This window comes from Melanerpes formicivorus, unplaced genomic scaffold, assembly GCF_026170545.1.
Source record: "Melanerpes formicivorus ecotype bairdi unplaced genomic scaffold, bMelFor1.0.p_v2 SCAF_6, whole genome shotgun sequence".
NCBI classification, from domain to species: domain Eukaryota; kingdom Metazoa; phylum Chordata; class Aves; order Piciformes; family Picidae; genus Melanerpes; species Melanerpes formicivorus.
In genome coordinates this window covers 25,135,956-25,153,114 of record NW_027142358.1, presented here as the reverse complement: position 1 = coordinate 25,153,114, position 17,159 = coordinate 25,135,956, and the positions used below count along the sequence as shown (strand labels likewise).

Below are 17,159 nucleotides of genomic sequence, written 5' to 3'. Positions count from 1 at the left end.
TTACAGATGTCTAGATTCTGCCTTTTGAATGTCTTTCTGCCAACTAAAGATCATTTTGCCACCTGTGTCACCAGTCACCGCTGGCACTGTTTAGCTGTACCATCCATCTTTCCTCCCCGCAGAGCTCCACACTTGCCATGTGTGAATGTTCCTTAATCCATTTTAGGCCAAGTCATCTTGGCTGGTTTAGCAGCTGGTGACGGTAGCCTGAGCTAATCTACAAGCTGTTGGCTGGGTTGGAGAGGGTTGAGCTGTGGAGGCTGTAGTGGGCTGAATGGGGGTGGTAGCTTCTTTAATCAGATCAGCTGTTTAAAAACCGTGAAGTTGGGTCTGCTGCTTGTGGTGCTTTATTGTGGAAACAGTGCCTGTCATGTTGCAGATGCTGTTAGTTGCTGTTTTGAGATAGGCTGAGGCTGTGCTAGGCTCTGTTTACAGCAGTTATGTTAATGCTACACAGGCTTTTTTCAGTGGTGTGCTATTCGTAGAGAGGAATAGAGTTTGTGTTTGAAAACTTGGCATAAAATGTGCAAGCGGGCTCTTACTTAAGGCAACTGTTGAAAATTCCAACCACTTCCCAATTGCTGAAATGATAATTTTAGATTTCTCAGCACGTCGTAAGCGTGAAAGCAAACTTTTTCCACCTGCATTTAAAGGTATTGATGCATGCTACTGGAAACAAATGACAGATATTTTAGTGTTTGCTTTTAAGAGATGTGCATTGTATATCTAGAAAAAATTACTATTTAGGATCTGTTTCTGCAGTGTTTTGCATTATAAAGAGGACATTGTGTAGCTCATTGCAAAATCAGTAGCTTTAATTTGCCCTGCCTTGTTCTGCAGGCTGTTTTGTTAATAATGAATAGGTGAATTTAATTTGCTGTGGTAGAACATTTTCCTCTTACATAATGTCTACACGTGTAGTCATTTGACAATAATCTATTTGACCTTAATGTTAATTGTGTTTTTGCACTCATTTTCAGATGGCAAGATTAGAAGGACCTATTATGGCCCAGCTGCAGTGTTTGTGCAGTTGTGTGTATTGCTCCAGACACTATTGTTATTCTGTTACTTTGTGGGTGTCAGATTTAACTTACTGGTTCTAAACCAGGATACTTACAATGTTAGATAAAGGCTCTTTGGGCATACTTCTGGGCTTCTGTGTCATTTCAACTGATACCTTGATGCTAACTAACTTTTTGTTTGTTTGGTTCTTTAGAGCATGTTGGTGCACTGGATGCCCAAAATATTGTAGCTGTGTCATGTGGAGAAGCTCACACTCTTGCATTAAATGACAAGGGTCAGGTATATGCTTGGGGTCTGGCTACTGATGGACAGCTTGGTTTGCCGGGAACAGAGGAATGCATCAGAGTGCCAAGGTTAAAAATAATTTGTATATATTAATTATTTTTTTAATGTTCTTAGATCACTTTGGTTAAACTGTTCTACTGTTGTAACTGAAAAAAACACATCAGGAAGTATATTTTAGCTGAGCCATTTACATCCTGTAGAGAGTTTCGCAAAAAGTCAGCTTATGTGAGAAGTGTTTAGTGTTTATTTGGTTTGGTTTTTGTTTTTTTTTTTATAGCAATCTACTAAGAATGAGAGATATGTTGCAGAAGTAGGATGAGTATTCTAAGAATGTGAATGGGGATTGGTAACTGCCATTTAAGAGAAGTTAGAGAAGTAAAATGTTAAACTTTCAAATCCAGTTGTGGGACTACCTTTGAGGAAAGTGTGTTTGCTGTCTGATCTTTGTACTTCAGTTGTCACCCTACAGTTTTTCATCTGTGGTCAAATAACACACCTAGTTACAAGCTAGCCAGAGTCACCTGCTTGTTTTCAGAATGCCGTAAGCATTCCAGCTAGCTGAACTACACAATTTTACTCTGGTGAATAGGTTCACTGACATCAGTGGAACTGTCTGTAGCAGTAAGTTTGCTTGCAAGCTGCAGATTTTCTCTTCTAATGTTGGCTTTTACCTAGGAAAAAGAGGCATGAAAGAAACAATTCCTGGGAATAACTATCGCAGTATAATTAAGGTTGGAAGAGACCTTGAGGATCATCGAGTCCAACCTATCAACACAGACCCCATGACTAGACCATGGCACCAAGTGCCACGTCCAGTCTCCTCTTGAGCACCTCCAGGGACGGTGACTCCACCACCTCCCTGGGCAGCCCATTCCAATGCTCGGTGAAGAACTTTCTCCTCACCTCGAGTCTAAACCTCCCCTGGTGCAGCTTGAGACTGTGTCCCCTTGTTCTGGTGCTGGTTGCCTGGGGGAAGAGACCAACCCCTTCCCGGCTACAACCACCTTTCAGATAGTTGTTGAGGGCAATGAGGTCACCCCTGAGCCTCCTCTTCTCCAGTCATGACTATCTGTGATGTGTATAAGCATGAAATATTAAATAACTCTTCATACTGATTATTAATATACTGTATTATATTTAAAAGCTCTCAGGCCTTTTAGAAACTCCTGGTTTTCTCATCACAAGTTGAAAGCATTCTAGATTTAATACACCTTTGTATGCATTTGCAACTTCTTTATAATATTATGCAATGCTTAATAGCTCTATTAAAAAGTTTTAATTGAAGTTGAGATGAGAAACTGCGTGTTGAGATTTTAACAGAAAGTAGTTCAGTCTTTGCAGTCCTCTGAATATCAGATATAAAACCTTTTTTCTTTTGGAAACTAGAAAGTAGATGTCACTTTCTTCTTGCATACAGTACTGATTTCCTCCTTTCAGCCTTCTTAGGACATGAGCCTTCCTAATTCTTCATTATGTTCTTATAGTGACATTGTTTGTTAGAAAGTAAGACAGAACCTGTCCTTGAAAGTGTTAGAAAAGCAGTGTTGAGTTTGAGCAACTTGGTCTAGTGGAAGGTGTCTCTGCCCATGGCAGGGATGTTTGGTTTAGATGATATTTAAGGTCCATTCCAACACAAACCACTCCATAATTCAAGACTTTACTAAATAACTTCTCATTAATGCTAGAATATTTAAATTAAACACATCAGCAGAAAGGATTAATCTTCTGTATATTACACTTTGCTTTGACTTTGTGTTTCATAGCATGACCTTAATTCTTTCTCTGTTTTCTTACCCCAATAGAAATATTAAGAGCTTATCGGAGATCCAAATTGTTCAAGTTGCCTGTGGTTATTACCACTCACTAGCACTATCAAAAGGTAAGCCAAATTCTTCTGTAGTTTTGCAGGATTTTTTTACCTGCTAATTCCAGAGTTTGCAGCATCTGTTTTTCCTTCTTTTCAAAAAGATTTTAATTTTTGTTAAAAAGCCTGTTATGACATCATGCAGATGAGATTTCAGCTTGGTAGGGAAAGTGTCATTTAGTGATGCAGGCTTGAATTTAAAAGCCAAATGTACAAATCTTGTGTTGGTCTACTTCTTTTTCTTCTGTCATCTTTGCTTTTGTGTAACTTCCATTTTAAATTCCTTTTTGTTTCTCACTTTTTTTTTCCTGTTTCCACTTTTTTCATCCTGTTATTACACTTTACTGTTCTATTTTAACCTATGACCTCAAGGTACTGAGTGTTGCAGGCTATGACTTCCTCTGTTGCTATTCCTTTGTAAATCCTCTGTTTTGTTGGTATTTCTCTAGGTAAAATGTAATGTCACTTTGAGCTGTATTTTGCAAGGTTTAAATGTCAGTGTTTGGAATTCTGCTGGGGCTCTAAGAACATGCTTAGCTGGCCTCACTTGTGTGAGAGTATTATGTTGAGTTAGTGTAGCTCTCCAAAAATCGTAGAATTGTTAGAATTGTTGGAACTAGATGATCCTTGAAGTCCCTTCCAACCCCCCTGCCATGGACAGGGACACCTCACACTAGATCAGATTACCCAGAGCCGCATCCAGCCTGGCCTTAAAAACCTCCAGGGATAGGGCCTCCACCACGTTCCTAGGCAGCGTGTTCCAGTGCCTCATCACCCTCATGGTGAAGAACTTCTTCCTAACATCCAATCTGAATCTACTAATTTCCATTTTTTTTTCCATTCCCCCTAGTTCTGTTACTACCTGACATTCTGAAAAGGCCCTCACCAGCTTTCTTATAGGCCCCCTTCAGATACTGGAAGGCTGCAATTAGGTCTCCTCAGAGCCTTCTCTTCTCCAGAACTGAACAGGAACTGAATTTTGGTGCTGGTTTGGTTCATTGTGACAAAGTAGAGTTGTGGATGCTGGACAGGCTTAGTGGAAACTTAAATGCTCAAAACAAGAATTCCAGAAAGACTGTAGTTTGACAGTGTTTCTTAACAATATATGGTTAAAGTAGGAAGTAGACAAGCTGTGGGGAGGGAGGTATTAGTTGTGTGTTGAATGATCTTTCTTCTTTAAGGAGTTTACACTGACTTGATTCTGTGACTTTTCATGGGTTCATATGGAGTGTTACTCTGCCATTGCACATTCCCAGGCATCTTTACTCTTATAACTGTTTGGGTGGGTTGGATTGGTTGGTGGGTTGGACACGATGATACTGAAGGTCTCTTCCAACCTGGTTTGATTTATTCTAAATAAATAACTTAGTGAGATTCCTTTGTTTTCAAGAGGATCAGACACATATTTACAAGTAATTCTTTGCCTTGGTTAAGTTTAGTAGTAGAATGTGAGGAGTATCAGAATTGTGCTGTTAAGTGTTATGTTGGTCAAAGGTGCAAAAATAAGACAAGTTTGTGGTTGAAAATTCACTCAATGTTTTAAATAGTTACAAACATCAAGTGCAGCATTGCTGTCCTATTGCCACTTCATGGATTTGCAGCTCCCTGTTTATGTTCTTTGTGTGCATTGTAGGGTGGTTGCTGTTGGGTGCCTTTATTGTGGTTTTAAGAAAACCTGCAGAAATACTTGCAATGTAGCAAGGGTATGGCCTTAAAAAGAGACCCACATGGGGAAGAAAATGGGATAAACTTACTTGAATTAGGCATTTTGATCCAATGGGTTACTTCATGTGGCTACAAATAATTGGTGTAGGATTACTTTTGTATTAGGAAGATTATTTTGTATGAAAGTGGTGGTTTGGTGGTTGATTTTTGTTGTGGGTTTTATTTTGGTATTTTGGTTGTTCTTCAAATACAATCTGAGAGACTTATTTATACCTTAGGGGTTGGGTTTTATTGTTTTCCATCTTGATAAAACTGTTGTGGGAATAATGGAATAAGAGAGACATAGAAATTGGATCTCTTTGAAGAGAACATTACTGTTTGAAATGTATTATAGAAGCAAAATATCATCACAATCAGATGATGATCTTTAGGATAATTACTTTGGCCAACTGTTGATTGTTCAGTAGAACATTTTTATTTTGGAGGTAGTCTTAACATTAATTGACTCTGAATTGTAGTTCTTTAAAATGTTTTTCCTTTTATAAGACATTAAATGACATTACACAATGTGCTTCATTGATCATTAGCATAATACTGTAAAATTTTAAATGTACATCACTTGTACATTAAAATTAAGCTTGTTACTGTATAAAATAGGCTTAAAATAGGCTTGTGATTGGAAATTGGAAATGCTTGCATGTCCAGGATGCAACTTCAAGATCTCTGTATAAAAATAGACTTGAGGATTAACTGTCTTGTAGCTTTCCTTGCAAAATAAGCTTTATATAATTAAACTGTGTTGATTGGGTTTTTTATTCCTTTAAACAGGAAGTGAAGTGTTCTCTTGGGGACAAAATAAATATGGCCAGCTGGGCCTAGGTTACGAGTATAAAAAACAAAACTCGCCACATATGATCAAATCTTTGCTGGGAATCCCTTTTGCGCAGATTGCAGCAGGAGGCGCTCATAGTTTTGTACTCACACTTTCTGGAGCCATTTTTGGATGGGGACGAAACAAATTTGGGCAGCTGGGTCTTAATGATGATAATGGTAAGTAAACATTACCTCGGTAAGAGCTCAGGCCAAAGGTCTAGGTTTATGAATCTGAAGACGCTGGTATTCCAAGAGAAGGAGAAGGCAGGATGAACCTTTGTGAACTGCTGTTACAGTGCTGATGTCACATTAGATTGCGTAAGGAAGACAGAGGTTTTGTAGTGAAAACTCTGACCAGGGTTCTGTTGCAACTCTATCTTGCTTGACTTGTCTTTCCCTCTTCTAGATTTGTCTGTGACTTAAAACTTTCTGAGTGGGATTGAAGTGAGATACTCTGCAGTAGCTACAGTTTGAACTGCATTTTAGTTAGATAAAAATTGCTTGACAAAACCAACAGTCTATCATAAATATTTGGTTGCTCTTAGTACACGTTTAAAATGTCTTTGTTGTTTTACTGGGTATCTGCCTTTCTCAGGCCAATTTCGATAATAGTTGATGGTTTCCAGCTAACTATTTCCAAAATTTCCTCTACAAGGCTGTTGATATTCATTAATGATTTTGAGCAAGTAGTTAGGTTAGACAAAAAATTGTTTGTCAGTTATATTGTTACATGTGCACTATCCACATGCAGGGCTCCAAGATGGGAGTAGACGTTCCCGTAGTGTGCGTTTAGTGTAAAACAATCCACAACTAGTTTCATGAATTTAAAATGTTCTCACTGTTTTATTGGGCTCAACACTATTGAAAGTAAGAAAAATGTGTTGTAGTTGCAATGTATGTCTGAAGGAAGACTTTAGTCATGCTCAGGTAACAAAAATTACATTTTGCAGAAAAAAGATTTTCATGGGAGGCTTCAGTTGCTTCTAGATATTCTTTATGTGATTCCAGTTGTTACACAGCATCACTTCTCAGTAAAATCACTTTTTAAGTCTTGATAGGGCTTCTTCCAGGCATCATGACATACCTGACAAAATTCTAGGTATTAGTGTTAACATGTTAAGAAAATGGCTTTTGTGCAACTAGATCTGCTCCGGTGAATGAGGGAAGTTGGTTATGCTGCCTAATTATCCAGTAATGAACAGGATGGAATGTTGTATTACGTGTTTAATAACATGGAACTGTGACTGGTGGCCAGCCGAAAGCCACAGTTTAAAAACGTGAAGCACATAAACAACTCAGAAGAACTCTCATTTGTTTTCTCATGGCCAGTGGCAGCTCTATTGGACTATTCCATATCTCATGATTTTCATCTTGACATGATCCTATGCTAGCGAAAATGAGACATACTCCGAGGTATTGCAGTAGAGTAGCCTCTGTTTTCCTGCCGTAACACTTCCATCTCAAAGACACAAACAGAACCACAATGACTTCATTATGCTAACAGAATTGAATTGCTTGTTTGGCTGGAACCAATGTGGAACGGATGAATAAAACTATTTGCTTTCTCATTTTTATTTTCAAAATAAGCCATCTACTGCTGTATTAAACCTTTCAGACAGGTATGTTCCCACACTGCTGAAGTCACTGAGAAGTCAGAAGGTCGTTCATATATGTTGTGGAGAAGATCATACTGCTGCCCTTACAAAGGTACAGTGTTTGGAGATATGTTTGTGCTTGGGGTTTGTTTGTTTTCAGGAGAAGCAGCTACTTGAATAGGAAATAATAATCCAAATTCTGCATAATTTTTTCTGGGAAGCTGAGGAAACACTTCAAGAATGTTTAAATATTTGAAAAAACTTTGCAAATGCAAGGCATCCCTTGGTGGTTCTACATTTTTGTCAGATTTGATGAAACAGCATACAAAATACAGCATTTTTGATATGACAGTGCACATTACATTACTAAAATTATGCAGATACTAAATTTTACTTCAGTGTATCCTGAAGAGATGGGCTCTTTCCTGGCTTCAAGCCTCAGACCAAGTTAATTTTGAGTCTGAATTAAATGCTTGGGGCATTGGCATGTGTGGTTGCTTAGTTTTCTTAGGAACTGCTGTTAGCTGTTGTGGTGGATTGACCTTGGCTGTGTGCCAGGTGCCCACCATACCTGCTCTATCACTTCCCTCCTCAACTGGACAGGGGAGAGAAAATGCAATGAAAGGCTTGTGAGTCAAGGTAAGGACGGGGATATCACTCACTGCTGGCGTGGTCAAAATGGACTCTACTTGGGGAAAATAAGTTAGGGCAGATCTTAAGTCAGAGCAGGGTAATGAGGAATAAAACCAGATCTTAAAATACTCTTCCAACTTTGTGGCAACTTTGTTATCTTGAAATTTACATATTATGGGAGGTTAGGGAAATATGGAATGTAAAGAAAACAGCAATCTCTAACTGACATTCTAAATGTTTTTATTTTTTTAATTGATGGACATTAACTTCAAACTTGCTTTAAGTCTGCTGGACTCAAGGCACTGAATTTACTGTCAAAATTTCTACAAATGCTTTGTGCCACTTGTTTGTGTAGCTCCCTTTTCCCTTGTATGATAGGCATTGCAGAGCAAGGGGCTGGATTTGTACCTTCTGCAGGCACTGCTATGTCTGTGCTATTGTTCATCAGGACCTTCTAAAATTCAGAGAAGCCTGTCAGTGTTTGGTACCCTGGCTCAGTGAAGGAGGCTGTCATTTTAGTGATGATTTCCAGCAGAGGTCCAGTCAGGTGCAGAGTAGAATTGAAAGAAACAGATTTTCAGAATTGAAAGAAAATGCTTTTCAAAGCGTTTGAAAGTGAAAAGTAAACTATATAACTTCTGAAAAGGTTTCTGATTTAACATTCTTTCATTGAAGGTTTGGGTTAATCCAAAACACTTCTAAAAATAACTTGCCTTACAACAATGTTGAAGTTTTCTGGTTTCTTATGCTCTCAAATAATAAAGCTGACTATTTCAGTCATTCTCTGCATCATGTGTCTGAGGAGGACAGCTTCCTGTTTGGTAATTGCTTTAAGATTTATATCCAGAATTTAAAAGCCAAAGTATACTTTTTTTTAGTAGTGTGGGTTTGTATGCTCCCGTAGTTCATCCAGAAAACAGGAGAAGCAGAATAAGGAGAATTAGTGTCTGTTAATGACAGGAGTAATATATAAAATGATATGGAAGTCAGAGGAATGTGATGTAACGATAGCTGTACCATGTTTTTGTAACTGGAGCTAACCTGTGACCCTTCCTTGTCTCAGGGCCCTCTTGTACATGTGTATTTTCTCTTCTTTCCCCAGAATTCCAGAATCATCAGAGAGAGATGTATTAAACCCCTATTTCTGTTAGGTTTCTTACCCTGAGAAATACTATCATTTTAATACAAATAAATTATATTTGTTTAGGAAGGTGGGGTTTTTACATTTGGAGCTGGAGGCTATGGTCAGTTGGGTCATAACTCTACCAGCCATGAGATAAACCCAAGGAAAGTTTTTGAACTGATGGGAAGCGTTGTCACACAGATCACTTGTGGCAGGTAAGATCTGTTCTATGCTAGCACTGTGAACTGTATAAGTAACTCGTTTTGTATAAAACTTAATGTATATTGCAAAATGAAGTGGGTTATTTTCTTGCCTGTTGTGGGTAGAGAAGAAAAGAGGGTTTCTATCAAAAGATATTTAGAGGCCTTACTGGGTTATTAAAAACATTCAGTAGCAGAACTAAAGGAAACTGTACTATTTGAGGGGCTCCGATTATTCTAAACTGAAGGCATGAATAATTGGTGTGAAGTGTGCTGGTGTTTATTGCTGTCACTGTATCATTTCCTACTAAAGAAGGGGTGTTTGGGGAGTTGCATGAGGTATTTGGAAACAGAACTTGTTTTGTGAAATATCTTGGATCCTGTATGGCACTTCAGTCCCTAGTGGGTTTTATTGGATATGTTATAATAGCACCCAAGAAACTGGAAAAGTGCCCAGCACACATGAAAATGTTCTTGTTCAAAGGATTGCATTTTAAGATGACAAAATGAAAGAGGCAGCAGAATTTTTTGAGAGGGAGGCACACTTTGTTATTTGGGTTAAAGAAATGCCATGTAAACCTGTCTTTCTATCAGTTTGGTTGACTTTGTGTGGACCCTCTGCCTTCTATTAGCTTACTTAAATTCAATATTGGTTCTTCCCATGCTCACAATAGGAGAGAGGGCATCTGGAGTTGAGAAGGATGCTGGGGCACAGGAGATGCAGCCAATCCGATAGAAGCTTCACATTTATGAATGTTTAGAGATAAGCTCTAAAGATCAGAGTGTGGTTAAGCAGGGATTCAAGGCAGAACCTGGTGTCTCTGTTCTGTGAACTTTTCCATGGAAGTGGAGTGTTACCTGTTGGAGAATGGAGTATTGCCCATGGCAGTACATTGCCAGTAGAGAAGTGGAGTGTCTGGTATTACAGGCCTGTCACATGCTGTTTAACATGGTTCTTAGGTTGGCCTACACAAAGCATGTTATGCTTAGTGTTTTGTTCCTGAATTTTGTTTGCCCTAGGCAGCACACTACTGCGTTCGTTCCTTCTTCTGGAAGAATTTATTCTTTTGGACTTGGAGGGAATGGGCAGTTAGGTACCGGAACAACCAGTAACAGGAAAAGTCCCTTCACAGTAAAGGGAAACTGGCTTCCCTATAGTACTCAATGCCCCAAAACAACAGGTAAGCAGCATCAGGGTTATCTACTTCTTGGATTCCTGTTCCTTTATAGTGTCTTACAAATTGTGAGATTTTAAACTGAATGTGAGCTCTAATCACTTTTTTCCAAACAGGTGTGTTTGGTTTTTTTGCTGTGCTCTGTTCCCTGAAGTCCATTTTTGCTGTAGGAAATACATGCTTGCTTGTGCTGCTAGCGTAGGTCCATTGTCAGCACTAGAGTTAAAACCTAGAGCTGTTAACCTTTACCTGAGTTAAAAGTAGTCTTAACTAGTGTGTTGTAAAGACATGGTTTGTCAAGGCTGTGTAATGAAGGAACCTTTTTCTAACTGACTGTTGGTTGCAGTGTCCTGATCATTTGTCAAATTCACACTTTCACAGTTGCCTCTTTATGTCCATTTCAGACAGTGAGGAGTTTTACTGTGTAAAGAGAATTTTCTCCGGTGGGGACCAAAGTTTTGCACACTACTTTTATCCACAGGTAACAAATAGGCTATTTCCAAAGTCTGTCAAAGGTTTAATTTTTGTTTTTCTGATGCATTTTAAAAGATCTTTGTATTGAAGGTGTATGTCTGTACTGAAAAGTTTATTAGAGCAATGTGGAAGCACAAAACACTGAAGGTAACGTAGCAAGTAAGGACTTCAGTTACTGAGTGTTAACAGTGAGTAAGCTCTTGAGGCTTTTTGGCATAAGATTTTTCTCCTGAGTAATGGATGCATGCATTTATCTTCATAGAGTTAAAGGGAGTTGAATGTTGGAGCTCTTCACCCCTGCCCAGGTCTCTTCAGGAACTCCTGACTTCAGCTTTGCTGTCTTCTGATCTTTAGCCATTTTAGCATACCAGAGTGATGAGGAAACAAATGGAGCCTTTTGCTTAAAAAAAATGATGGTGACATGGCTCGTTAAGCATTTAAAGGACAAGAATTGGTCTGCTTAAATTCTGGGATGGAAAATAAGTAACTCTAGGAGTTTACAGTACAAATGGCAATGTGGGAGCATGATGGAAAGGAAATGCTATTAGTGAGTTTGGAGGAAGCACCAAGGTGAAGATAGATAGGACTGTTTCAAATATTGACCAATCAGTGTTAGACCACAGGGATTAATGAAGCATCAAGAGTTGAATATGTGGGGTGAAAACTAATTTGAACATGAAGAAAAGGAGATGTTAGTGGAAAATGTGTTTGTTGAAGAAAAACAGTCAGTTTGTAGCAGCTGTTTGCTCCCACAGCCTGCTCTGGTTGTACAGAATCAGCAATTATTTTATTTCTATGTTAAGTTTTAACTATTGTCTGTTTGAGAGAAGCTTGTTGAGAAGGCATGGACTGGAAAAATTCCTGATAGCTATTAAAACTTCATTTTTAAAAACATTCTTGTGTGCAGTTTTCATAATTCCTGAAATGCATTCTGACTAATTGAGGTGGACTGGAGACTATGAATGCAGTTATTGTGCCTTGTTCCATACAAAATGTGTTAGCCAAGTTGTGCACGCTGCACTCCTGGGACTTGTGTGTTCTTCCTTGCCACTCAAGGGGTGAATGTTCAGAGAATCATGATTCATTCCTAGAGGAGTCTGATAGAAGTGGGGTGGGACAGTAGCTGTCCAAAAAAAATTAAATAGGCTCCTTTTCTTTATGCTCACAGTTTGACGGTGAGCTAGTTGGCTCATAGGTACTAGGGCAAAGAGTTGCTTGCTACTGTTATCTACATCTGTGTTCATCGTATAGAAAAGTCTGTATGTGTAGGGAGTTTCCCATTAAGCAAGCTGAGGGTGTGAGCTAACACTACTATAGGTGATTGCAGTGCATACTCTGCTTTCCTAGTGAATGCAGAACTTCTAGAACACAGCACATTTATCCTTGGGTTTGTGTGGCTGTTCTAGTCTGGGTAGGCAAACCATCAGTCAGTGAAGCTCAGCCACAGGACTGATATTTTTCTGGAAATCTATGTTGTGTGACTGATTCATTGTGTTTTCTTCACAATGTAGAACATGGTACTACCAGATGATTTCAGGTATCCTGACTTTTTGAAGCAGATCTGGACTGTGAATGAAATGTTTATTCAAAGATTGCTGAGTTTCCCCTCTGGAAGGCTTCCTGTAGAGATAGCTAAGTAAGTGATGTTGAGGAAATAAGCTGCCTTTCATAATTTTACTTAAGAATTGGGCATTAATGGGGTTTTGTACATACATAGCAAATCTATTTGGAATTACTTGGTTTTATTACATGCAGAGCTTTGACTGTCATGCTTGTCAAGTAACTGCGATCCTTTAGTATGTGTAATCTCTGTCAGTTTATCTGAATACAAGATTAAATTATTTAGCTGCACATTGAAAAATAGCAGCACGTGAGAACAGCACAAGGATTATTGCTTTCTTTTACTTTATTAAGGGAGAATGCAAAGAAATTAAAAAGATTGCACAGTCCGTCTTAGGCATTGCTTCTTGAATGGAGCTTGTATCTAGTGTCATGTAGTCCCATTAAAGTCAGAGTTCCATCCTTTATAGCATGTAATTTATTAGGGATTAAATATGGGTCTTACTGCAAATGTTAACTTCTTTCATCTGAACAATTCCAGTGAAATCGATGGAACATTCTCCTCAGCTGGATGCCTGAATGGGAGCTTTTTGGCTTTGAGGTAAGTGTTCAGGCTTTTAAGTAAGCATTCCTGTAAACAGAATTAATGGTGGCTACCTTCCTAGTGTCTCACGTTTTGGCTGTAACGCTTCCCAGTATTACCTTATCTTACTACAGTAACTGCACTTTGAAGCTGTAGCTCCTTTTTCTGCCATGGTTTGTCAGCTGGCCCAAGTGCATCACATCTCTGGCCAGTCTTTGGGTGTGCTCACTGCCTGGCTGCTACCATGTGAGCCAGCAAAGCACACTGCTTCTCAGCCACAGCTTGTCCATAACTTCTGGGGAATATATTGCCTAAGCTGTTTTAGATCCTGGGTTTTTTTTACGTGATTGTCATGCAGTTAGAGAAGATTGTTGGGTGATTTTTTTGCTTAAAAGGCCCATATGAAAATGAAAGTCTGATACTATCATCTCTTGCATTTTAATTCCCTAGTTAACGGGGTTAAAAATTCCAAGTGGAAAAAATGGTTGAGCTGCTGAGAATCCAGGATTCAGTCTTTCTTCTCTGTATTTTTTTTTTTCTTCCTGCAGCAATGATGATCATTACAAAACCAGCACTAGATTCTCAGGGGTTGATATGAATGCTGCTAGACTACTGTTTCACAAACTTATACAGCCTGACCACACTCATATAGCACAACAGGTTTGTGATGAATGTTTTCCTTATGTTGGGGATTCTCGTTCTGCATTACACCTACCCAGAAATACTATTGTTATGCTTGCCATGAGCCTTTTAATAGCTTTCTTTACTCAATAGCATATCACCTTGTACTGTGATGTGACAGGTATAACATCAGCATACTGTATTTTAATATTTAGCATGCTGTCTTTCTTCTAAATGTCTGTTTAAACTCTGAGTGATTGTGTTCTAGGTTAATTTTTATTTGTGAACATTTGTTTAAATTCACAACTGTATTAAAATAAACAGAATTTCATGATGTGCTGTAGGTGGCAGCTAGTTTGGAAAAGAACCTTATTCCCAAATTGACCAGCTCCTTACCAGACGTCGAAGCTTTGAGGCTGTATCTCACCCTACCAGAATGCCCACTGATGAGTGATCCAAACAATTTCACAACATTAGCTATTCCTTTTGGAACAGCTATTCTGAACCTAGAAAAAGCTCCTCTGAAAGTCCTTGGTAAGAAACTGAATTCTTTACTGTTAAAACTAAGGATCTACAGATGAAAATGTGTGAAGGCATGGACTCAGCAACACCTGCTGTTTATTTACAGTTCTGTGGAATTCCTCAGTGAAAAAGTTAAGGGTTTACATTGCTTGATACGTAAGAAAACACCTCCTCTGTTGCTCCTGGATGATTCAACCTAACTACCCTTATGAATTCATCCAATATTGTCATTTTTGTACTGATTCCATTTGGGAGGAATTAAACAGGGTCGCTCAGTGTATTTGGTACATCTTTGCACTTTAAAGTGAAATCTATATGGTTAAACAGCTAACAAGCTCTGAGCAATTTACAGAAGTGTTGCAGAGCAGCTGTTAAATTGTCTTTGACTGCAGCACCTGTTTTATTGGGCAGGGCACATTTTTTCCCTGACCCTAAGATCTGCTCTGCAAATATGCAGCTGAGAATAGCTCTATTTTTAAGTTTTCTTCCTTAGACCCCCTCCTTAACTATGCCCATCACCTGAAATTCAACATGAAGAACTGAGGTTTCAGTGTATTTAGTTTTCACTTGGTATCTTTTTGAGAGGATTCTTACTTTCCTCTTCCTGAGTTGTTTTTTTCTCTGCCTTGTAACCCATCTCTTGTGTTTTTCAGTAGTTTTTGGTGAGAGTAAAAAAGCTTCTCTGCTGTGAAGAATAGCAAACTGTTAATTTCCTTGAAGTGTCAATTCCTTTTCACTGCATTCCATTGCTCTCAGAACTGTTTGCTTAAGTCAGATTTTTAGGGTTTGAGCCATCTGCTTTTATGTCAGATACTACTTGGTGATACTGTTGGGTTATCTGGCTGGACAGCCTTAATGCAAAGAGTTAGTGTGTAATGAGAGAGTGTTTGAATAGAATTTTATTATTTGTGTAAAGTTTGTTTAGAAGTCTGTAGCACTTTTGCTGTGCTAAACTTTTTATTGAGAGTCTTCAGTAAGTGTGTGTGCTTTCTAGCAAAATGTGGGGTTCAGTTAAAAGGGTAACATAGCATAATGTGGCGGTGGCAAGTACTAAGCTTGTGTTCGTCATCTGTTGACAGAAAACTGGTGGTCTGTACTTGAACCTCCGTTGTTCCTCAAGATAGTGGAACTCTACAAGGATGTTGTAGTCCACCTTTTGAAGTTGTGCAAGATTGGGGTTCCAGCTTCTGAGAGAAGAATCCTTACCAATTTTCTACAGACAGCTTTCAGAGTTCTGGAGATTCTGCATCGAGTATGTATATGTAATTTGTAACCCATTGCTTTATCTTGTTGGCTCTGTCAGCATCTATGTGCTGTGTCGCTGTTCCAAGAGCAGGTACTCCTTAATGTGCTGGTCTAGTACCATGTATGTACAGTCTAGCAAAATGGGCACAGATACGTGAGTTGGACATCTGTGTGCATATGGAACAGCCCATCTCCCCAGAGTGTCAGAAAGAATGGAAAAGATTATGCTGTGGAAGTTGAAGTTTGTATGCTGTGGCTTCATTCGTTATGGAGACTATCAAATTAAGGCTGAGAGTAAGGCTGGTCAGGAACTATCTTCTGTTGGAAGCATAAGATGTCCATTGCAGATTCCCATATGGAAAGCTGTTGGCATATAATAATTTTTTTGCTGCCTTTAGTGTTTCTGTCAGTGCTCAGCCTTGCAGTAAGTGTGAATCTTAACAGCTGAAGTTGGTCTTAAAAATCTTAAAGCCTTGTGGATAATTGTAAAGTTGTAACATGGCTCTCCTAAGCTTTTTGAAACCAGATTTTGACTACTAGGTAGCTGAGCTGCATTGTAGAAATAGCTAAATTTTTACCTACCTTGCTGCTTAACTACTTATATTGACATTGTCTTTAATAATAAGATGGGATGGACTAAGGTAAGATCTAAAAATGGGGTGATGTGTTGGGTGTTTCGTGGAATTAGTATCTGGTGGTTAGAAGGGGGAAAAGGGGAAGATGGGGGAGATGTTTGAGATTATCTGGTTATAAAGACAGAATTAAGCTCTTGCTAGTCTGGTAGTTAATGTTGCTTAACATTCCTTGGGAAAAGAAGTAGGTTAGGAAACTGTGGATTCAAATTGCACTGTAGAGACAAGCTTTTGTGTAGAGATGTTTTTCCATGTCTCCTTTTTTCTAAACATAATTTTTTTAAAATAGGAGCTGTTCCTCTTGTCCCACGTAATAGTGTCCATACTGTAATTAAAATCAGAGTTCTTGAATCATAGTTCTAAAACTTATGCAGATACAGGAGCAAGTAATTGTTCCACTGTAGACAGCACTGCAGATTCATCAGGGTTCCTGTGAGATCATTGATGTTTCAAGAGTTTCACACACTGCATTGTGATTCTCTGTGCTCAGTTCATCTTAGTTTTCTTTGCAGCTTGGATGGGATTGTGCCTAATCTGTGTATCTATGTCTTCACCATTGTGTTTTGCATTCTTGTAGACACTATTGTTTTTCTAGAATTTTTTCTAGTAGCTGGGTATCTGTGGGTGACATCAACTGCTTGAAAAGCATAGAAAATGTTTCTGAAAACTGTTTTACAGGGTGCTAATAAAGTAACTTGCATTTCTTTAGGTAAATGAAAGAGGACAAGTGATACAGTATGACAGATTTTACATTCATGAGATCCAAGATCTGATAGATATCAGAAATGACTATGTCAACTGGGTCCAGCAGCAGATGTTTGGAATGGTGAGTTGTGTGGCTGTATTTTGAGTTTTGGTGGGTTCCCCACCATGTTTTGTTTTGATTTTTCCCCATTAGAGAAGCCTGTAGCTTCTCTAAATATGGGCACTTGCATAAATATATCTTCACAGACCACTGATGCTGAACAGACTCATCTTACGTCAGGTATTAGCTAAGGAAGAGCTGTTCTGTAGGCCTGCTTCTGGTAGGGTGTCATTATTAGGACTGATGCTATTCAGTTAAAAAGCAATTTAGAATGGTGTCAC

The 17,159-nt window shown here is 38.7% G+C and overlaps 1 protein-coding gene across 5 annotated transcripts in view; it reads left to right on the top strand.

The window, feature by feature from the left end:
• The window catches only part of HERC4 (HECT and RLD domain containing E3 ubiquitin protein ligase 4), a 42,274-nt gene that overhangs the window by 13,114 nt on the left and 12,001 nt on the right, over positions 1–17,159 (top strand). For all 5 annotated transcript variants that reach the window (XM_068140136.1, XM_068140138.1, XM_068140134.1 and 2 more), the window contains exons 3-15: positions 1,217–1,376; positions 3,111–3,187; positions 5,666–5,887; positions 7,326–7,417; positions 9,146–9,276; positions 10,282–10,442; positions 10,841–10,917; positions 12,422–12,546; positions 13,012–13,071; positions 13,602–13,713; positions 14,019–14,208; positions 15,276–15,448; positions 16,783–16,899. In XM_068140136.1, the coding sequence (XP_067996237.1) occupies positions 1,217–1,376; positions 3,111–3,187; positions 5,666–5,887; positions 7,326–7,417; positions 9,146–9,276; positions 10,282–10,442; positions 10,841–10,917; positions 12,422–12,546; positions 13,012–13,071; positions 13,602–13,713; positions 14,019–14,208; positions 15,276–15,448; positions 16,783–16,899 (1,697 nt within the window). The remainder of the gene's footprint in view (positions 1–1,216; positions 1,377–3,110; positions 3,188–5,665; positions 5,888–7,325; positions 7,418–9,145; positions 9,277–10,281; positions 10,443–10,840; positions 10,918–12,421; positions 12,547–13,011; positions 13,072–13,601; positions 13,714–14,018; positions 14,209–15,275; positions 15,449–16,782; positions 16,900–17,159) is intronic.